The sequence below is a fragment of the Thalassophryne amazonica genome, chromosome 1 (genome assembly GCF_902500255.1).
Source record: "Thalassophryne amazonica chromosome 1, fThaAma1.1, whole genome shotgun sequence".
NCBI classification, from domain to species: Eukaryota; Metazoa; Chordata; class Actinopteri; order Batrachoidiformes; family Batrachoididae; genus Thalassophryne; species Thalassophryne amazonica.
The window spans coordinates 1,846,721-1,871,416 of record NC_047103.1 but is presented as its reverse complement, the minus strand read 5'-3'; the positions used below and the strand labels follow the sequence as shown (position 1 = coordinate 1,871,416).

General features: G+C 43.6%; 1 protein-coding gene across 1 annotated transcript in view; it reads left to right on the top strand.

Moving 5' to 3' along the window:
* ptprma (protein tyrosine phosphatase receptor type Ma) overlaps positions 1–24,696 on the top strand; it is a 535,684-nt gene that overhangs the window by 307,654 nt on the left and 203,334 nt on the right. The window contains exon 17 of the mRNA XM_034183087.1: positions 13,286–13,418. Within this exon, the coding sequence (XP_034038978.1) occupies positions 13,286–13,418 (133 nt within the window). The remainder of the gene's footprint in view (positions 1–13,285; positions 13,419–24,696) is intronic.

Here is a 24,696-nt window from a genome sequence, read left to right as displayed (position 1 = left end):
GCAGATGATCTTAGCTGTTTTACAACTACCCTTTCAAGAATTTTTGAGAGAAAAAGGAAGGTGGAGATTGGCCTATAATTAGCTAAGATAGCTGGGTCAAGTGATGCTTTTTAAGTAATGGTTTAATTACTGCCACCTTAAAAGCCTGTGGTACATAGCCAACTAATAAAGATAGATTGATCATATTTAAGATCGAAGCATTAAATAATGGTAGGGCTTCCTTGAGCAGCCTGGTAGGAATGGGGTCTAATAAACATGTTGATGGTTTGGAGGAAGTAACTAATGAAAATAACTCAGACAGAACAATCGGAGAGAAAGAGTCTAACCAAATGCCGGCATCACTGAAAGCAGCTCAATAGAGCTCTGACTCTTTGTCAGCCTGGCTACAGTGCTGAAAAGAAACCTGGGGTTGTTCTTATTTTCTTCAATTAGTGATGAGTAGAAAGATGTCCTAGCTTTACGGAGGGCTTTTTTATAGAGCAACAGACTTTTTCCAGGCTAAATGAAGATCTTCTAAATGAGTGAGACGCCATTTCCTCTCCAACTTACGGGTTATCTGCTTTAAGCTGCGAGTTTGTGAGTTATACCATGGAGTCAGGCACTTCTGATTTAAGGCTCTCTTTTTCAGAGGAGCTACAGCATCCAAAGTTGTGCTGAATGAGGATGTAAAGCTATTGACGAGATAATCTATCTCACTCACAGAGTTTAGGTAGCTACTCTGCACTGTGTTGGTATATGGCATTAGAGAACATAAAGAAGGAATCATATCCTTAAACCTAGTTGCAGCGCTTTCTGAAAGACTTCTACTGTAATGAAACTTATTCCCCACTGCTGGGTGGTCCATCAGAGTAAATGTAAATGTTATTAAGAAATGATCAGACAAAAAGGGGTTTTCAGGGAATACTGTTAAGTCTTCAATTTCTATGCCATATGTCAGAACAAGATCTAAAGTGTGGCTAAGGTGGTGGGTGGGCTCATTTACATTTTGAGAAAAGCCAACTGAGTCTAATAATAGATTAAATGCAGTGTTGAGGCTGTCATTCTCAGCATCTGTGTGGATGTTAAAATCGCCCACTATAATGATCTTATCTGAGCTAAGCACTAAGTCAGACAAAAGGTCTGAAAAATCACAAAGAAACTCACAGTAACGACCAGGTGGACGATAGATAAATGAATTAAAGCTCTGTCTGGGTTTTTGATTAATTAATAAGCTGGAATGGAAGATTGCTGCTAATCCTCCGCCTCGGCCCGTGCTACGAGCATTCTGACAGTTAGTGTGACTCGGGGGTGTTGACTCATTTAAACTAACATATTCATCCTGCTGTAACCAGGTTTCTGTAAGGCAGAATAAATCAATATGTTGATCAATTATTATATCATTTACTAACAGGGACTTAGAAGAGAGAGACCTAATGTTTAATAGACCACATTTAACTGTTTTAGTCTGTGGTGCAGTTGAAGGTGCTATATTATTTTTTCTTTTTGAATTTTTATGCTTAAATAGATTTTTGCTGGTTATTGGTGGTCTGGGAGCAGGCACCGTCTCTACGGGGATGGGGTAATGAGGGGATGGCAGGGGGAGAGAAGCTGCAGAGAGGTGTGTAAGACTACAACTCTGCTTCCTGGTCCCAACCCTGGATAGTCACAGTTTGGAGGGTTTAATAAAATTGGTCAGATTTCTAGAAATGAGAGCTGCTCCATCCAAAGTGGGATGGATGCCGTCTCTCCTAACAAGACCAGGTTTTCCCCAGAAGCTTTGCCAATTATCTATGAAGCCCACCTCATTTTTTGGACACCACTCAGACAGCCAGCAATTCAAGGAGAACATGCGGCTAAACATGTCACTCCCGGTCCGATTGGGGAGGGGCCCAGAGAAAACTACAGAGTCCGACATTGTTTTTGCAAAGTTACACACCGATTCAGTGTTAATCTTAGTGACCTCCGATTGGCGTAACCGGGTGTCATTACTGCCGACGTGAATTACAGTCTTACCAAATTTACGCTTAGCCTTAGCCAGCAGTTTCAAATTTCCTTCAATGTCGCCTGCTCTGGCCCCCGAAAGACAATTGACTATGGTTGCTGGTGTCGCTAACTTCACATTTCTCAAAACAGAGTCGCCAATAACCAGAGTTTGACCCTCGGTGGGTGTGTCGCCGAGTGGGGAAAAACGGTTAGAGATGTGAATGGGTTGGCGGTGTACAGGGGGCTTCTGTTTAGAACTATGCTTCTTCTTCACAGTCACCCAGCCGGCCTGCTTTCCCGGCTGCTCGGGATCTGCTGGGGGACAGCTAATGGCAGCTAAGCTACCTTGGTCTGCACCGAGTACAGGGGCCTGGCTAGCTGTAGGATTTTCCAAGGTGCGGAGCCGAGTCTCTAATTCGCCCAGCCTGGCCTCCAAAGCTACGAACAAGCTACACTTATTACAAGTACCGTTACTGCTAAAGGAGGCCGAGGAATAACTAAACATTTCACACCCAGCGCAGAAAAGTGCGGGAGAGACAGGAGAAGCCACCATGCTAAACCGGCTAATAGCTGCATTAAGCTAGCAGATTCCTAAAAACACACAAAGTGAAGAATGTGAAAATAATTTAGAGGTGATTCAGCAGAAAGAGTGCTTTAGTTAAGGCACGTGAAGATTACACTGGGAAATAAATCGTTATCTACATCAATCTAACTATGCAGATTAAACAGCTAACAGATACAGCAAAACACCGCTGTGCTCCGGAACAGGAAGTGATACAATACCGCAGTGAAAGCCAATATGCGCATTGAAGGACATATCCTGATCAAAAATGACTCCAAGATTTCTCACAGTATTACTGGAGGTCAGGGTAATGCCATCCAGAGTAAGGATCTGGTTAGACACCATGTTTCTATGATTGGGTACCCCAGGAGATACTGTGGGAGGTGCTGGGGGAGTATGGACTGAGTGGGTCCCTTCTCACGGCCATCCAATCTTTGTACTCACAAAGCGAGAGCTGTGTTGGGGTGCCCGGCAGTAAGTCGGACTCGTTTCCATAGCGGGTTGGCCTCCGCCAGGGCTCCACCTTGTCATCAATCCTGTTTGTGATATTCATGGACAGGATATAGAGGCGTAGATGGGGCAAGGAGGGTCTTCAGTTTGGTGGACTCAGGGTCTCATCTCTGCTTTTTGCAGATGATGTGGTCCTGTTGGCACACAGACACTCACTGGATCCGTTCACAGCAGAGTGTGAAGCAGCTGGGATGAGGATCAGCACCTCTCAATATGAGGTCATGGTTCTCAGCAGGAAACTGATGGATTGCCTACTTGGGGTACCTCAGATTGAGCATATCCCAGCATGCCTTAACCCAGCCACTACACCCTGCTATTGAGGTGGGCTCCATTACTGAGGTATTACCTAGATTTACAGAATTTGATAGTATCTCATTAGGCGTGCTGACAAAACTCGTAACGTTGACAAAAAGCACAACTTGTTTATTTGATCCTATACCAACAAAACTGTTTAAGGACTTGTGACCCACTCTTGGGCCGACTGTGCGGGAAATTATTAATTTCTCATTCACCTGTGGATCTGTTCCTAAATGTATCAAATCTGCAGTGATTAAACCATTACTTAAGAAATCTATAATCATGACCCGAGTGTATTGACAAACTATCGGCCGATATCAAATCTATCATTTTGCTCTAAATTCAGGAAAAGTGGTGTCACGGCAGCTCGTAGACTATCTTACTGAGAATAATCTCTTTGAGCCACTGCAGTCTGCTTTTAGAAAATATCATTCCACAGAGACGGCTCTCACTAAAGTGGTGAGTTCAGACACCACTACAGTTCTGGTGCTGTCCGATCTCAGTGCTGCATTTGATACAGTAGATCATCAAATTCTACTCGATAGGCTGGAAAATCATTTTGGGATTACTGGGAGTGCCCTTGCATGGCTGACGTCATACTTAACCAGTCGTTCTCACTGTGTTTTGTATAGTAACACTACCTCTAACCTTAGTGACATGAAATTTGGGGTTCCACAGGGGTCCGTCTTAGGCCCTCTGCTTTTCTCCCTTTATATAGCACCCCTTGGGCACATATTGCAGCGTTTTGGGATTACCTTTCACTGCTCTGCTGATGATACTCAGTTATACATGCCGATAACTGCTGGTAATCTCGTTCACATAAAATCCTTAGAAGATTGCCTTGCATCAGTGAGAAGTTTGATGTATTGAAACTTCCTACTTTTAAACTCTGTAAGACTGAAATGATGGTTCTTGGTCCTGTGAGACATCGGTATCAATTTGACCAGTTAACGCTTATGTGTCATACATCACAGTGACAAAGTGAGGAACCTTGGGGTAATTTTTGACCCTACGTTGTCCTTTGACCTCCACATTAGAAATATTACTAGGACTGCTTTCTTCCACCTGCGAAATACAGCGAAGAGTCGTCCCATCCTTTCTATGGCTGATGCTGAGACCCTGATCCATGCATTTGTCTCTTCTAGATTGGGCTACTGCAATGTTCTATTTTCTGGTTTATTGCAGTCCAGCATTAGGGCTCTCCAATTGGTTCAAAATACTGCTGCCAGAGTTTTGACACGAAGCAGAAAGTTTGACCAGCGTCTCTTCACTGGCTTCCTGTCCCAGTGAGATCAGATTTTAAGGTTCTGCTACTAACCTATAAAATTGTTCATAGACCGGCCCCTCCCTACCTAACTGACCTACTTAAACCCTATGTACTGTGTCCACACAACCTTGAGACCAGATGGAGTCCTTTGCTCTGTTACAGGAAAGAAAATCATCCTGGTGGAGCTTACTGTGCCATGGGAGGAGGGGTGTGAAGAGGCATATGAAAGGAAATCTGAATGTTCTTGAGAGCTGGTGCAGGATTGCAGAAACAAGGGCTGGCAGACATGGTTGTAGCCAGTTGATGTGGGATGCAGGGGATTCCCAGCCCAGTCAGTTTGGAGACTGTTGACAGCAGTTGGACGAAGAGGAACAGAGCGGGGTAAGGCGATGAGAAGACTCGGAGAGGAGCAGAGAGCCTCCTGTTGGATTTGGAAGAGGAGGGAGTGAGTCGTGTCTGTCCACCACTGCTGACCTGCCAAAAGGAGAGTGTTATGGTTCAGGGTTGAAACACTCAGCCTCCTGGCTGAGTGCTCTGTTGTGATTTGGAGCTATATAAAATGAATAAATTGAAATTGAATTGAACTGCTTGTATTTGGATTGTAATGGTTCTGGTTTCAGTGGAGCAGCCAGGGTGTGTTTGTGTATTACTAACGCATTCAGGCACTTTGCAGTACTTTGCCGCGTTCCCTGTCCTTGTTTAGTCATTGTGGTGGTTTTACCTGTCCTTCTGATTTACTGCCTTATGTCCTCGTCAGCCTCCATCACGACTTCCGCCTCCGTTGGGGTGAAGTATGCAGCTGTGGTTGCCATGGTGATTGATGGCGGGCTCTGTTTGAGGGATCCATGTGCTCGCGCTGATCCAGGATTGGCGTCACCTGGCTCGTAGTATCCGTGTCTGCTCATCCTGGTTTGGTGTCCGAGCCACAGATTGAGCCTGAATGCTCCTGATTTGGATGAGCTTGGTGTCTGACAGTGTCACCTTCAGACACACCTTCTGTGTGTGTGTGTGTGTGTGTGTGTGTGTGTGTGTGTGTGTGTGTGTGTGTGTGTGTGTGTGTGTGTGTGTGTGTGTGTGTGTGTGTGTGTGTGTGGGAGGGAGTTATTCATTAATCAACATCAGAGCAGGTGGAATGTTAAACACAGAAAATTACATTTAAATATTTACGAGCCTAAAGGAGAAAAGTTTGAAAACAGCACGTCCTCCCACTCAGAGCGAAGCACTGAAGCCCCGAAGCTACGAACACTGGTTCAGATTCACATCAAAGGAGCTACTCTGCAGCTGGCTGCAGCACACAGACACACAGACACACACACGACACAGACACACACACGACACAGACACACACACGACACAGACATACACACACACACACAAGACACAGACACACACACACACACAAGACACAACACACACAAGACACAACACACGACACAGACATACACACAACACACACAAGACAGACACACACACGACACACACACACAAGACGTACACACACAAGACATACACACACAAGACAGACATACACATATAGCAGGAATATTTACATTTTTTTTTACAAATATACCAGAAAAATCAACAGTTTACTGACATTTTGACATCAACGTTTTACTGACATCATGAACAATATTAAATAGTTTTATTGTGGACAAATTTGTTACTCATGAGACATTGAAAGAAAGCAGTGAAATAAGTTGTAAGTAAATAAATCTGAGTTTAATTTAGTAATGAATTTTGAAGGCAATTATTATTAGAAAATTAAATGAATATGTTTAAAGCCACTTTGCATCTGTTGGCAACAAAACCCTTGCTGGGACCTTTCACGAGTACGTAGCTGTTCCTTGGAAGATGTGGGGCGAGCAGATGTCCTCTGTCGCAGATGACCAGGTTCGGCGTGAGCTCGCCTGGGTCTGGGGTTGAACCTCTGTTTTTCAGCCGAGTTTGCCAGGAGGACGGGCCACATTGCTTTGGCGGTTTGGTCCGTAGGAACTCGCTTGACCCAAAAAGTGAAGGTGTTTGTTCTCAAAAGATTTCTGGTGGCCAGATTAGAAGTCTTTGTGAAATTAGAAAAAGTTTAAGTTTGATAGCGCTGTTGTAAATTACAAAAAAGGGAAAGACGCTTTTCTGTAAATTCGCTCTTAATGTAAAAAGTTCCACGAGAAGGTTGTCTTACAAAAGTAAGAAGTTGACCAGCCTTAAAAAAGTTATCAGGCTGGTAAATTGTTATCAAATGCTATCAAAACTCAGGAAACAAGAATTAAACAAAGAACCATGTGGTAGTTTTTAGCCACATGAGGCTTGGCTGCTTGGGGACTTGTTAGCCACAGAAGAAATATTAAGCAGAGGAGAGAAGATGTGTGGAGGAGAGGTGGGCAGAAGAGAGGAAACCTCTGTTCTGGAGCTTTTCACACACCTGAGAAGTGTTGAACTTCACTGATCTCAGCAGGAACGTTCATGTCTTTTGGGCCTCAGCCTTTGAGACTCAGAGATGGCCAGGAAAGTCTTTTAGAGTGATGAGGTCAAAGGTCAGAGCTGTTTGATGTTGCTGATATCTCTGCAGGAGAATGAAGGTCCAAGTCTTTAGGGTCCTGGTGCTTTCCGTCTTCCTGTCTGGTTCTCAGACTTGGACTCTAACCAGTGGATGTCTTTGGTCCCAGGTCTCTGTGGGGGATCTTTGGTTCCTGCTGGAATGACTTTGTGTCCAAGTTACTTAGTGAGACTCAGATGAGGAGGATCACTGACACTGAGGGAACATCAGACACCACATTTAGTCCATGTGGGGAGTTTCTGTGAACATGATCCAGGACACAGGAGGACCTCAGAGACTGGAGAAGCACATGGACACGCCCACCTTTCACCTGGCTGCAGCGGGTGGCTGGTTACTTTGCAGCTGACCTGGTCTGTGAAATCGCTGCCGGGTTTGTTTGTTTGGATGTTTTTCTCTCCGTCCAGTTGGGTTTTTTTGTGGACGTCCGTCTCTGGTCACTTCATTGTGTCGCCCTTTGTGTCAAAGTGACACTTTGTGTTTGTTTCAGTTGATTGTTCTTATAAATGTGCAGCGTTTGAAGCTGTCCTGCACAAAGACAGAAGAAATCAGATGTCACGCCCTCCGCCTCATGGCTCCGCCCCCAGGTCTGATTTGGTGCTCTTCTGCTTTTGACCTGCACATGCTGAGTGACAGCTGCTGTCTGATTAGAACAGTGGCGACACCGCACGCACATTGTACAAGTTGATGTGGATATTTTGTGGTGAGTGTTTCCCATCTCCAGAGTCGTCTGAAAGGACATTTCAGGTGGACAGAGGACAATAATGGCTTTTTCATGGTGCTGACGTCCCATCACATTATACAGTCAGGACGACTCATCACTCATCTCAGCGCCGCCGCCTCCTCCTCTCCGTGAGCGCCGCCTCCTCCTCCTCCCCGTGAGCGCCGCCGCCTCCTCCTCCCCGTGAGCGCCGCCTCCTCCTCCTCCCCGTGAGCGCCGCCTCATCCTCCCCGTGAGCGCCGCCTCCTCCTGTCAGGACTGATGATGGCTTGACACATGAAGCAGGAGGAGACCAATGCAGACTCACAGGCATGGTTGGCTTAGATTGATGAAAAGCTTTATCAGAAGACCAGGCATAGGATTCGGTACACAGGTAGTCAAACTTACTGGCAGAGGTATCAGACATGAGGCAGGCTGGGTCAGGGTCCAGGAACAAGCAAAGTTGATACAACCGGCATCAAGGAGTAATATGGGCAAAACAGAGGCAGAGTCAAAAACCAGGCTGAGTACAGGGCAACAGCAAGGCGGAGGTCGGAGGATACAAAGCAAGGTCAAAAAACACAGAAGAGCACAACAGGACGAGAACAAAAGGCGAGAAAGTGAGCAGAGTCAACAATCGGGCCGCGTGAGCTGTGGAACTGTGAGGGTTTTAAAGAAGAGCAAAGTAATCAGGCTGATGTGAAGCAGGTGTGTGGAGAGAGGTGTGGTGAAGTGAACAAAGAGGAGAGAAGAAAGGCAAGAGTGTGCGAGAGGGCAAAACAAAGCGGTGCAAAACAAGAGAAGTGAGTGACAGAAAAACTGAGAAACATGACATGTTCAGCAATGAATGTGAACAAAACAAAAGGGGCAAACGTAAGAACTACCATAACAAATCAAAAAGGGGAAAACCAGAAAACTAAAACTTGAATGGACTAACTGAACGGTACAGAAAAGTGAATACAATAAAATGGCAAAACAACCTATCGGTTAATCCACAAATAAACAAAACCCAGTGAACACAGCATAATGCAAAGAATAAAACAAGATAACTCATAAACAGAAAATGCAATGAATAACAAGTGGAACATAATCTGATGAGCAACACCAAAGATAAATAATAACAAAAACCTGTGACTAAACATTATACAACAAATGTGATAACCAGAACTAAACTCAGACTAAAGTAACATAAAAGACCCAGAGTAACAAATACAAACTGCACAATAAATGATAAGCAAAGAATGAACCAGTGATGAAAGTGTAACACAAGGAAAAGCAACAAATAACTGAATGACTGCAAACTAAATGATGAGGTGCTAAATGAAAACAGTGACTAAATAATAAAGAAAGCAAAACAATAAACAGAATCAAACTGAGAGTAATATGATAAAGTATGAACTAATGAAAAGTAAAACCAGAAAATCACAAAAGAAATATGCCAACCACTAAGACCTAAAACCTGAGCCGGGGCCAAGCCTGACACCTCCTCCCCGTGAGCGCCGTCTCCTCCTCCCCGTGAGCGCCGTCTCCTCCTCCCCGTGAGCGCCGTCTCCTCCTCCCCGTGAGCGCCGCCTCCTCCTCCCCGTGAGCGCCGTCTCCTCCTCCCCGTGAGCGCCGTCTCCTCCTCCCCGTGAGCGCCGTCTCCTCCTCCCCGTGAGCGCCGTCTCCTCCTCGCCGGGAGCGCCGCCTCCTCCTCCCTGTGAGCGCCGTCTCCTCCTCCCCGTGAGCGCCGTCTCCTCCTCGCTGGGAGCGCCGCCTCCTCCTCCCCGTGAGTGCCGTCTCCTCCTCCCCGTAAGCGCCGTCTCCTCCTCCCCGTGAGCGCCGTCGCCTCCTCCTCACCGGGAGCGCCACCTCCTCCTCCCCGTGAGTGCCGTCTCCTCCTCCCCGTGAACACTGTCGCCTCCTCGCCGGGAGCGCCGCCTCCTCCTCCACGGGAGCGTTGCACAAAACACCTGAAGAAGGCATCAGTTACCTGTTTATCAGTGAGATTGTTCCAGCAATCGACAGTCTGCCTCAGACCACCAGTAGGTCTTTGAAACCAGGTGCACTCCTGAAGAGGAGTACTAGTAGTACTAGTAATACTCGTAATAATACTAAAATACTTGTAGTAATACTAGTAATGTTGTTCTGATTCTGTTTCTTCACTCACATGTTTTAGCGACAATCTAAACTGCTTCCTGTTTCTTCTGCTTCAGTGCAAACAAAACATTCAATTCACAAACTGCTTGTTGCAGCTTCTGTGGTTCACGCCAGGTAACGTTAGACCACACAGGACAGATAGTTAGACCACGCCCCCTCCACACAGGACAGATAGTTAGACCACGCCCCCTCCACACAGGACAGATAGTTAGACCACACCCCCTCCACACAGGACAGATAGTTAGACCACACCCCTTCCAAACAGGACAGATAGTTAGACCACACCCCCTCCACACAGGACAGATAGTTAGACCACACCCCCTCCACACAGGACAGATAGTGTTGGACCACACCCCCTCCACATGTAACACAGTGTTATACCACACCCCCTCCAAATGTGACATATAGTGTTAGACCACACCCCCTCCACAGTGGACACATAGTGTTAGACCACACCCCCTCCAAATGTGACATATAGTGTTATACCACACCCCTTCCACATGTAACACAGTGTTAGACCACACCCCCTCCACATGTAACACAGATACCACACGCCCTCCAAATGTGACATATAGTGTTATACCACACCCCCTCCACATGTAGCACAGTGTTATACCACACCCCCTCCACATGTAACACAGATACCACACTCCCTCCAAATGTGACATATAGTGTTATACCACACCCCCTCCACATGTAGCACAGTGTTATACCACACCCCCTCCACATGTAACACAGATACCACATGCTCTCCAAATGTGACATATAGTGTTATACCACACCCCCTCCACATGTAACACAGATACCACACGCCCTCCAAATGTGACATATAGTGTTATACCACACCCCCTCCACATGTAACACAGATACCACACGCCCTCCAAATGTGACATATAGTGTTATACCACACCCCCTCCACATGTAGCACAGTGTTATACCACACCCCCTCCACATGTAACACAGATACCACACGCCCTCCAAATGTGACATATAGTGTTATACCACACCCCCTCCACATGTAGCACAGTGTTATACCACACCCCCTCCACATGTAACACAGATACCACACGCCCTCCAAATGTGACATATAGTGTTATACCACACCCCCTCCACATGTAGCACAGTGTTATACCACACCCCCTCCACATGTAACACAGATACCACACGCCCTCCAAATGTGACATATAGTGTTATACCACACCCCCTCCACATGTAGCACAGTGTTATACCACACCCCCTCCACATGTAACACAGATACCACACGCCCTCCAAATGTGACATATAGTGTTATACCACACCCCCTCCACATGTAGCACAGTGTTATACCACACCCCCTCCACATGTAACACAGATACCACACGCCCTCCAAATGTGACATATAGTGTTATACCACACCCCCTCCACATGTAGCACAGTGTTATACCACACCCCCTCCACATGTAGCACAGTGTTATACCACACCCCCTCCACATGTAACACAGATACCACACGCCCTCCAAATGTGACATATAGTGTTATACCACACCCCCTCCACATGTAGCACAGTGTTATACCACACCCCCTCCACATGTAACACAGATACCACACGCCCTCCAAATGTGACATATAGTGTTATACCACACCCCCTCCACATGTAGCACAGTGTTATACCACACCCCCTCCACATGTAACACAGATACCACACGCCCTCCAAATGTGACATATAGTGTTAGACCACACCCCCTCCACATGTAACATATAGTGCTAGACCACACCCCCTCCACATGTAACACAGTGTTATACCACACGCCCTCCAAATGTGACATATAGTGTTAGACCACACCCCCTCCACATGTGACATATAGTGTTAGACCACACCCCCTCCACATGTAACATATAGTGCTAGACCACACCCCCTCCACATGTAACACAGTGTTATACCACACGCCATCCAAATGTGACATATAGTGTTAGACCACACCCCCTCTACATGTAACACAGTGTTATACCACACGCCCTCCAAATGTGACATATAGTGTTAGACCACACCCCCTCTACATGTAACACAGTGTTATACCACACGCCATCCAAATGTGACATATAGTGTTAGACCACACCCCCTCTACATGTAACACAGTGTTATACCACACGCCATCCAAATGTGACATATAGTGTTAGACCACACCCCCTCTACATGTAACACAGTGTTATACCGCACCCCCTCCACATGTGACATATAGTGTTGGACCACACCCCCTCCACACGGGACACATAGTGTTAGACCACACCTCCTCCACCCAGGACACAGTGTTAGACCACACCCCCTCCACATAGGACACATAGTGTTGGACCACACCCCCAGTGTTAGACCACACCCTCTCCACACAGGACACATAGTGTTAGACCACACCCCCTCCACACAGGACACATAGTGTTAGACCACACCCCCTCCACATGTAACACAGTGTTGGACCACACCCCCTCCACACAGGCCACATAGTGTTAGACCACACCCCCTCCACATGTAACATATAGTGCTAGACCACACCCCCTCCACATGTAACACAGTGTTATACCACACGCCATCCAAATGTGACATATAGTGTTAGACCACACCCCCTCTACATGTAACACAGTGTTATACCACACGCCCTCCAAATGTGACATATAGTGTTAGACCACACCCCCTCCACATGTAACACAGTGTTATACCACACGCCCTCCAAATGTGACATATAGTGTTAGACCGCACCCCCTCCACATGTGACATATAGTGTTGGACCACACCCCCTCCACACGGGACACATAGTGTTAGACCACACCTCCTCCACCCAGGACACAGTGTTAGACCACACCCCCTCCACATAGGACACATAGTGTTGGACCACACCCCCAGTGTTAGACCACACCCTCTCCACACAGGACACATAGTGTTAGACCACACCCCCTCCACACAGGACACATAGTGTTAGACCACACCCCCTCCACATGTAACACAGTGTTGGACCACACCCCCTCCACACAGGCCACATAGTGTTAGACCACACCCCCTCCACACAGGACACATAGTGTTAGACCACACCCCCTCCACACGGGACACATAGTGTTAGGCCACGCCTACTGAAAGTTCCAAATAAGTCTTCAGTCCCTCTCGGGTTTTATGACATTCAGACAGTCAATTTTAGACCATGAGCCGATGTGGTCCAGGACCCAGGACCCAGGACAAGGACAGGTTCAGACCAGGAGTGGTATGTGAGGTGATCTTTTGTCTGTGATCTATAAAGGTGATGAACGCTAAATTAAATTTTCTCTGTGTTTCAGGTGCAGTGACCAGAAAGCCAGAACCAGAACAGGAGAAACAGTCGGACCACACGGTGAAGATTGCCGGAGTCATTGCTGGGATTCTGCTCTTCATTATCATCTTCCTTGGAGTCGTCCTCCTGATGAAGAAACGGTAAAAACTCTTTATATACATGCTTCATTTTGAAAGGTCAAACTTTGGACCATCAGTTTTATATTTCCTGTATTTAAAGTAGTTATTAGTTGGTATCGGAAACATTACTAGCTTGGCTGCTTCCTGTGATCTGGTTTTTAAAATCTTGCCTCACAGAAATATAAACGGTTTCAAACACGGGTCCAAGACTGAAAACCCCCAATTTAATGTGTAACGTATGGTCTGGTTTCAGGAACTGCATTAGGCAGGAATCTACGCTGTCACGCCAAGCCAGTTAGCATGGGTTAACTGGAAAACCAGTTTAGGTCCAGCTGTGTTTGGAACGTTTGTGGCCTTCTTTAAGACTTGGGTCCCCACTGTCCTGAATGTTGATCCACCACAAGGACAAACTATAAGACATTTGTTCCCCAAACAGACAAACATATCAGCAGGAACTGCAGTTTGACCATGAGGATATTTTGTGGAAGTGTTCAGGATCAGCACTTGGTTGTCCTGGATTGTGGATCCTCATGAGTCCATCAACACCAAAAACTGTTTTTCTTAGGACTTTGACGGACATAAGAACACAGAGATCCCCAAAGTGTGAGCGGGTGTCATAGAGCTGACCCTGGATCCTGGATGACAACCACCCAGCAACCATCTATCTGCTGCAGACAGGTGAAATGTGGGCATGGCCATGTCCTTCTCCAGTCTTTGGGGTCCTCCTGTGTCCTGGATCATGTCCAGAGAAACTCCCCAAATGGACTAAATGTTCCCTCACAGTGTCAGTGATACTCCTCATCTGAGTCTCACTAAGTAACTGTTCAGTGGACACAAAGTCATTCCAGCAGATACCTGGGACCAAAGACATCCAGTCAGTCATCAGATGAGGGCGTCCAAAGATGTTCTCACAAAAACCCATAAACCTGCTCAGATTGCACCAGTCATCATCATGAAGCAAACCCTCTGGGAAACACACAGACACACACACATACACATACACGCACACATACAGACACACACCACTGGTGGGCACAGCTAACCAAAAAGTTAGCTTCCATAACTGGTAATCAGCTAACTGAAAAGTTATCCTTTTTAACGCTAAACCAATAAACTGCCTAAAAATGTATCAGAAGCTACAGATAACCGATAACTTTAAATTTTGCGTCCCATATGCTCTCAGCTACTAAGAAGCTGATTTTGAGTTTAAACACCACCAAAGCTTCTAAGAGAACCAACGGCAAACACAAACCCAAACAGTCAATAAGCCAACGCTTCTGTCTTTGTGCGCTCTGGCCCTGCTGTAGGAAAGCATCATTTACCCTGATACAGTGGTCCAGCCATGAGGCAGAGGTCTTGAAATGGAAAGCAGGTTTGACTTATGGTTTTGATCTATAAATCAAATTAATCCGGATAGAATAACTACATTAATGTAAACTCTTAAAATGTACAAAGTGATATATAACACATATCTGTTAATTTTAAAATAATGCACTAATTCTGAAGATTTGAACATTAACACACAGATGCCCAAAGGGGATTATGGGTAAACTAAGCCTCCGCTCATACTGATTGGTTGATTCATTCATTCTATTTAGAAACCAACACAAGTGAATCAGTGTAACATGTGTTGATGTTTACAAATAAATGTGCTTTTGTAAAATGTAATTTTTTCATTTGTATAAAAAAAGAAAGAAATTTTCAAGATCCTGCTAGACAGCGCCTAAGCGCACGCCTGGTTTCACAACTCTATCCGTTTCGGGGGAGACGAGGTTTCTTTCAATAACAAGAACTGTCAAAAAACTTTCTCGTGTGTAGTTGGAGTTGTGTGGCGATAGCAGTCTCCTTTTGAATGCTTGAATAACGATGTCACTCGCACAAAGAACTCAAATAATAGTGAAAACATGTTCATTGCGCCCAGAATGTTGGTATTTTGGTCGTTGAACTTTGCGGTGCAGTGTCAATAACACATCGATCAGTCGCTCCTTGCGGCGTCATTACACAACGAATCAATCGGTGTGATGTCATAACATCCGATCGGTTAGCGGCTCCGTGCAGCGTCATAACAACGAATCAATCAATCAGTCGCTCCATGAGGCGTCATAACATCAAGCCTGATTCACATGGCAAGATAATTAGGCCGATATCAGACCCGATCTTCTCCTTCCGACAGTCTTAAGGACGCCCCGGCAAACGTGATGACGCTAAATATAATCTCATCAGATACTCCTGCCATGTGTGGTGTGTTAAGAAGGACGTGAGGAGTTAAATGTGACATGCGGCCAATCAGAAAGCGAGGTGTTTGACCTGGGAATGTTCGTGTGTGAAATCTGTTTGTGTGTGTTGTTTTAACCATGTGGCTGACACACACACTGTACAACTAAACCTGTCAGATCTATTATTTGTTTTTATCTCTACGTGTGTGGTCTCTCAGGTTTTGGAAACCTACAGATAATTTTAAACTCCTGCGGTCGACAACACTGTGATATAACCGATCGCCAGTAGATGGCAGTGTTCTATGCATTTTGACTCCGGTTATATCACACGGCCTGAATCACAATTTAACAGACTTTTCGGATTTTGGAGAAGCAACCTGAGCTTCTTCTGGCATTTTTACATAAAACAAACACAATAAATCAAATCAAATCAATTTTATTTATATAGCGCCAAATCACAACAAACAGTTGCCCCAAGGCGCTTAAACAATACCAGTACCAATGTCACACAATAACAATGTCTATAAACCCAGGGAATATATTCACGAGAGTTTTAGGCACAATATACAAAGAGTTTAATGCTGTTGTCCATGTGGAGCATGATCAGAGCGTCTCAAATGTATTTCTTCTGTCGTGACCATAATGCACTGCGCACACACCATGTCACCACTATACTATAACCTTCAAAATTAGTGCAGTATTTTAAAACTAAAACATATATCTGACTGATATTTTCACTTTATAAAACTTCAGACGTGATATTAATTTAAATAACTTGTCCGAAATTAATTTGGTTAAAATTTTAACCATAAGTTGCCTGTGGATGACTTGGCTGATATTGGCAGTGTGTCAGTATCGGGTCAAAAGAAATGGTCAAAAGCTCTCCTCTGTTTGTCGAGGATAGAACTGTGCATCTACTACCAAAAGCTACGTCTGCAAAAATGTTATCGGTTTAAAAATTATCAGGCCAAAACTTATCGGAAGATAAATGGTTCGATGATGGCTGTAAAAGTTGAAAAGCTAATCCGATAATGAAAACATTATTTTTAATAATTAGCGGTTAGCAGATGAGCGGAACTGTGCCCACCACTAACACACACACATACACAGACAGACAGACAGACATACATACAGACATACAGATATACAGGCAGATGTACTGACAGACAGAGACAGAAATAGACATATTGACAGATGTACAGACAGACAGATATGCAGACAGACAGTTGTACAGACAGACAGACAGATATACAGACAGACAGACAGATATGCAGACTAGATGGTGACACGGGAGTAGATTTTCACTCCTGTCCCATCTCACTCCTGGGCCAGAGAAAAAAAAAATTAATGTCCTGTCCCACTCCTGGTAAAATGACTCCCAGTCCCATCCCGCTCCCATTCAGAATGACTCCCGCTCTTGTACCTCTCCCATTTTTCCGTCTTTTAGTTTTTAGGCTTTAGTGTTGTGCAGTTTAATTTCAGAAGATGTGGCAACAGGAACAGTTCATCTGTGGTAATACAAATAAATAATAAATAATGCATGGCCTGTGGTCTTATAGTTTTTCAAAATGTGGTGGTGATGGACATGTGATGATCCTGACATTTACTTTGTCTTCTATTTCTGTAACTGCAGACTGTATGAAACCAACATGTTTCATGTTTTGTGAGATCAGCTTTATTTTTGTTTACTTTTGTTAATATATGTCCATTCCTACGTTTAAGGCCTGCAGCATTTTCCAAAAAAAAAAACAAAAAAGGTTGGGACAGGGCAGTTTATTGTTAATGGAAGAATCAGTTTACATTATGTTCCCATGATGCACTGTTTCTTTCTCTTTTTGCTCTGTATGCAGCACTCTGCATTTAATCATTAGTGATTGATCTCTGTTCCCCTCCACAGCATGTCTTTTTCCTGGTTCTCTCCCTCAGCCCCAACCAGTCCCAGCAGAAGACTGCCCCTCCCTGAGCCTGGTTCTGCTGGAGGTTTCTTCCTGTTAAAAGGGAGTTTTTCCTTCCCACTGTCGCCAAGTGCTTGCTCACAGGGGGTCGTTTTGACCGTTGGGGTTTTACATAATTATTGTATGGCCTTGCCTTACAATATAAAGCGCCTTGGGGCAACTGTTTGTTGTGATTTGGCGCTATATAAAAAAATTGATTGATTGATTGATTATATTATATTATTTATTTATTATTATATTTACAGCCAGTTTTCTTGAGAAATGTCAGAGGATGAAAACATGAACTTTTCCAAGTCACTGAATATTTCTTAGACTTCATTTATATATTTCAGAAATACAAACAGTTTGGTACTTGATGGTAAATCTGTGTCAGGTAGGCAGTTCTCAAAAAATAAATGTCCACGCTGGAAGAAGACAAGTGAGGGAAGCCACCAAGACACAACTCTGGAAGAACTTTTGGCTTCTGTGGGTGTGAGTGGAAAAACTAGGAATAGTGCAACATTTTTATTTTTATCTTAATTTTACATACAGTTCCAACTTTTTCTGATTTGTGGTTGTTTCTGTTGCATTTCTGAAATTACAGAACTGCAATAAAGAAAAGTGTGAACATTTTATTGTTTTTTCAAACTTTGTAGAACAAACGCAAAAAACAAACTCTTATAAAGAAGGAAAAAATACATAAACATATGCAGGAAAAACTGAACAATACAGACTGATGTGAGTCTCATGATTTTTGAAAATAATAAGACGTAACTTACTTTGAAATAAATGAAACGCAGAACTCCAGCCTGGTAACTGAAAAATAGCAAAAATCAGCATCTTATATTTTTATTCTGACTAGAGTTCATTTCCTCTTTTAACTCCTCCTCAGTCACATTTTGTGCTTGAACATAAAACTACATTAAGTTATCTAAACTAAATCTGTGGAAAATAACAGCCTGTTAAAGTTCAGAGTTCTCATCTGCTTTATGTGATTTCTGCTTCTGAACATCACTGCAGAGTTTCTACACATCAGTTAAAAAAAGAAAAAACGTGTGTGATTTTTATGATGTTCATTCATATATTCTCATTTTTAAAGAACATTGACCATTTATTTCATCTCATAATTTCAGTATAACTGTCACCGACACGTGCACGCCGTGTGAACAGGACGCACCGTCAGAACAGTCCAGAGAGAAATAAAGGCAGCGCCACAGTTTTGTCTGTGTTGCTTCATTCGTGCACACTGTCACTCTGCACTGACAGACGTCGCTCATACCGCCTCGCCCCCTCCCCTCTCCCTCCTCGCAGCGAGCCAACACACACACACACACACACACACACACACACACACACACGGCTGCAGCAATCGAAACCAGTCCTAATTTTTGACGGCTTTAAGCAAAGTCATCTGCTCTTTTTTCTGCCTTCTTTTTCGAAAGTTGACCACCCAAATGACGGCAGGACGGCTCGCTGCCTAAAACTTTGGTTCCCACTCCCGTCTGCTGCCATGAATTTTTAATCCTGTATCATCCCAATCATGTGATAAATAGCAAAGTTGACTCCCATCCCGTGGGAATCCCGAAAAAATGTCAGCCTCTAATACACACACACAGACAGATATACAGACACACAGACAGACAGATATACGGACACACAGACAGACAGATATACAGACAGACAGATATACGGACACACAGACAGATATACGGACACACAGACAGACAGATATACAGACACACAGACAGATATAACAACACACAGACAGACAGATATACACACACAGACAGACAGATATACGGACACACAGACAGATATAACAACACACAGACAGACAGATATACACACACAGACAGACAGATATACGGACACACAGACAGATATAACAACACACAGACAGACAGATATACAGACAGACAGATATACGGACACACAGACAGATATACGGACACACAGACAGACAGATATACAGACACACAGACAGACAGATATACAGACACACAGACAGATATACGGACACACAGACAGACAGATATACAGACACACAGACAGACAGATATACACACACAGACAGACAGATATACGGACACACAGACAGATATAACAACACACAGACAGACAGATATACAGACACACAGACAGATGTACGGACACACAGACAGACAGATATACGGACACACAGACAGACAGATATACAGACACACAGACAGACAGATATACGGACACACATACAGACAGATATACGGACACACAGACAGACAGATATACAGACACACAGACAGACAGATATACGGACACACAGACAGATATACAGACACACAGACAGACAGATATACAGACATACAGACAGACAGATATACGGACACACAGACAGACAGATATACAGACACACAGACAGACAGATATACGGACACACAGACAGATATACGGACACACAGACAGACAGATATACGGACACACAGACAGATATACGGACACACAGACAGACAGATATACAGACACACAGACAGACAGATATACGGACACACAGACAGATATAACAACACACAGACAGACAGATATACACACACAGACAGACAGATATACGGACACACAGACAGATATAACAACACACAGACAGACAGATATACAGACACACAGACAGATGTACGGACACACAGACAGACAGATATACGGACACACAGACAGACAGATATACGGACACACAGACAGACAGATATACGGACATACAGACAGACAGATATACAGACACACAGACAGATATACGGACACACAGACAGATATACAGACACACAGACAGACAGATATACGGACACACAGACAGACAGATATACAGACAGATATACAGACAGACAGATATACGGACAGACAGACAGATATTCAGACACACAGACAGACAGATATACAGACACAGACAGATATACAGACACACAGACAGATATACAGACAGACAGATATACGGACAGACAGACAGATATACAGACAGACAGACACACAGATATACAGACACACAGACAGACAGATATACGGACACACAGACAGACAGATATACAGACACAGACAGATATACAGACACACAGATATACAGACACACAGACAGACAGATATACAGACACAGACAGATATACAGACAGACAGATATACAGACACACAGACAGACAGATATACGGACACACAGACAGACAGATATACAGACACAGACAGATATACAGACAGACAGATATACAGACACACAGACAGACAGATATACGGACACACAGACAGACAAATATACAGACACACAGACAGATATACGGACACACAGACAGATATACGGACACACAGACAGACAGATATACAGACACACAGACACACAGACAGACAGATATACGGACACAGACAGACAGATATACAGACACAGACAGACAGATATACGGACACACAGACAGATATACGGACACACAGACAGACAGATATACAGACACACAGATATACAGACACACAGATATACGGACACACAGACAGATAGATACACAGACACAGACAGATATACAGACACACAGATATACAGACACACAGACAGACAGATATACGGACACACAGACAGACAGATATACAGACACACAGACAGATATACAGACACACAGACAGACAGATATACGGACACACAGACAGACAGATATACGGACACACAGATATACAGACACACAGACAGACAGCTATACAGACACAGACAGATATACAGACACACAGACAGACAGATATACGGACACACAGACAGATATACGGACACACAGACAGACAGATATACAGACAGACAGATATACGGACACACAGACAGATATACGGACACACAGACAGACAGATATACAGACACAGACAGATATACAGACACACAGATATACGGACACACAGACAGACAGATATACGGACACACAGATATACAGACACACAGACAGATAGATATACAGACACAGACAGCTATACAGACAGACAGATATACAGACACACAGATATACGGACACACAGACAGATAGATATACAGACACAGACAGATATACAGACACACAGATATACAGACACACAGACAGACAGATATACGGACACACAGATATACACACACACACACAGACAGCTATACAGACACACAGATATACAGACACACACACAGACAGACAGATATACGGACACACAGATATACAGACACACACACAGACAGCTATACAGACACAGACAGATATACAGACACACAGATATACAGACACACAGACAGACAGCTATACGGACACACAGACAGACAGATATACAGACACACAGACAGACAGATATACGGACACACTGACAGACAGATATACGGACACACAGTTTTGTCTTGTGTCCACACTGACATTTTGTTTGTCTTGTTTTGACCAAAGATTTGAGTTGACCGTCCACTGAATGAAAGTCTTTGTGTTTTTAACATCTGGACGTCTCAGCCAATGAGTTCTCGTTGTGGGATGAAGCTGAAGGCGGAGTTTCACACAGTACTGACCTGAACTGTTTCCACCTGAGTGTACAGAGAGAGGACAGGAGGCGTGGCCTAATGCCACACCCAGTGACCAACCTGTGATTTAAAACCATACATATTTCCAGAACACGTATGACTGTCTCTCACACGTTCACCTCGTCATCTCCACTCGCTCACCTCAAGATTATTCCACTCATTAACCTGTTCTTTTTCTTTTTTTCTTTCATTCCATCCCTCCATCCCTCCGTTCTGTCCCTCACCACTCAGACGGAGACATTATCACTCCTACACTTACTACCTGTAAGTAATCTGTTTGACCTTTGACCCATAACACCTCAGGAAACTTTGACTTATACCTGTGTTCTAGCTGTAGATCATTTAACCTTTGACCTCTGGCCTGATAATGACCTTTTAGTCTTGAATTGTCAAGATATGTCATTGTTGAACATTAATCTGTCACCTTTGCTTTGAAATTCAGCTTCTGTAATGACCTTTGACCCTCAAATACCTGCCCTGCCTCCTTTATCGTTTAATTACTCTTCCTAACCTTCACATGACCCTTAGCCCACAGCGTTGTTCTTAACCACTGAACCTTAAACTCTGAGTTTAGTTCCTGAGTTATTCCTGAGTGTATAATTGTCATTTCATTTTAATTCAGTTCCTGAGTAGTTCTTGAATATATGAATGGCCTTCATTTTAGTTGCTGAGTTGTTCTAGAATGTACCATTGGTCTTTAGTTTCTGAGCAGTTCCTAATGTACCACTGGGGTGAGGTTTAGTTCCTGAGCCATTCCTGAATGTACCATTAGTCTGTAGTTTGAGTTTAGTTCCTGGGTACCTCGTGAATGTACGAATGGCCTTACGTTTAGTTCCTGAGTGGTTCCTGAATGTACAAATGATCTTAGGTTTAGCTCCTGAGTAGTTCCTGATTGTATGATTGGCCTGTAGTTTTAGTTTAGTTCCTGAATAGTTCCTGCATGTATGATTTGACATTAGTATGAGTTTAGTTCCTGAGTTCTTCCTGATTGTATGGTTGTCCTTTAGTTTGAGTTCAGTTCTTGAGTTGTTCCTGATTGTATGATTGGCCTTTAGTTTTAGTTCAGTTCCTGAGTTCTTCCTGATTTTATGATTGTCCTTTAGTTTGAGTTCATTTCCTGAGTTCTTCCTGATTGTATTATTGACCTTTAGTTTTAGTTCAGTTCCTGAGTTGTTCCTCATTGTATTATTGGCCTTTAGTTTTAGTTCAGTTCCTGAGTTCTTCCTGATTTTATGATTGTCCTTTAGTTTGAGTTTAGTTCCTGAGTTCTTCCTGATTGTATTATTGACCTTTAGTTTTAGTTCAGTTCCTGAGTTGTTCCTCATTGTATTATTGGCCTTTAGTTTTAGTTCAGTTCCTGAGTTCTTCCTGATTGTATGATTGTCCTTTAGTTTTAGTTCAGTTCCTGAGTTCTTCCTGATGGTATTATTGGCCTTTGAGTTCAGTTCCTGAGTTCTTCCTGATTGTATGATTGTCCTTTACTTTGAGTTCAGTTCTTGAGTTGTTCCTGATTGTATGATTGGCCTTTAGTTTTAGTTCAGTTCCTGAGTTATTCCTGATTTTATGATTGTCCTTTAGTTTGAGTTCATTTCCTGAGTTCTTCCTGATTGTATTATTGACCTTTAGTTTTAGTTCAGTTCCTGAGTTGTTCCTGATTGTATTATTGGCCTTTAGTTTTAGTTCAGTTCCTGAGTTGTTCCTGATTGTATTATTGACCTTTAGTTTTAGTTCAGTTCCTGAGTTGTTCCTGATTGTATTATTGACCTTTAGTTTTAGTTCAGTTCCTGAGTTGTTCCTGATTGTATTATTGGCCTTTAGTTTTAGTGTAGTTCCTGAATGTATGATTTGTCAAGTTTAGTTTGAGTTTAGTTCCTGAGTTCTTCCTGATTGTATGATTGTCCTTTAGTTTTAGTTCAGTTCCCGAGTTGTTCCTGATTGTACTATTGGCCTATAGTTTTAGTTCAGTTTCTGAGTTCTTCCTGATTGTATGATTGGCCTTTAGTTTGAGTTCAGTTCCTGAATTGTTCCTGATTGTACTATTGGCCTTTAGTTTTAGTTCAGTTCCTGAGTTGTTCCTGATTATATTATTGGCCTTTAGTTTTAGTTTAGTTCCTGAGTAGTTCCTGAATGTCCAATTTGTCAAGTTTAGTTTGAGTTCAGTTCCTGAATTGTTCCTGATTGTACTATTGGCCTTTAGTTTTAGTTCAGTTCCTGAGTTGTTCCTGATTATATTATTGGCCTTTAGTTTTAGTTCAGTTCCTGAGTAGTTCCTGAATGTCCAATTTGTCAAGTTTAGTTTGAGTTTAGTTCCTGAGTAGTTCCTGATTGTATGATTGGCCTTTAGTTTTAGTTTAGTTCCTGAGTAGTTCCTGAATGTGCGATTTGTCAAGTTTAGTTTCAGTTTAGTTCTTGAGTTCTTCCTGATTGTATTAAATCAAATCAAATCAATTTTATTTATATAGCGCCAAATCACAACAAACAGTTGCCCCAAGGCGCTTTATATTGTAAGGCAAGGCCATACAATAATTACAGAAAAACCCCAACGGTCAAAACGACCCCCTGTGAGCAAGCACTTGGCGACAGTGGGAAGGAAAAACTCCCTTTTAACAGGAAGAAACCTCCAGCAG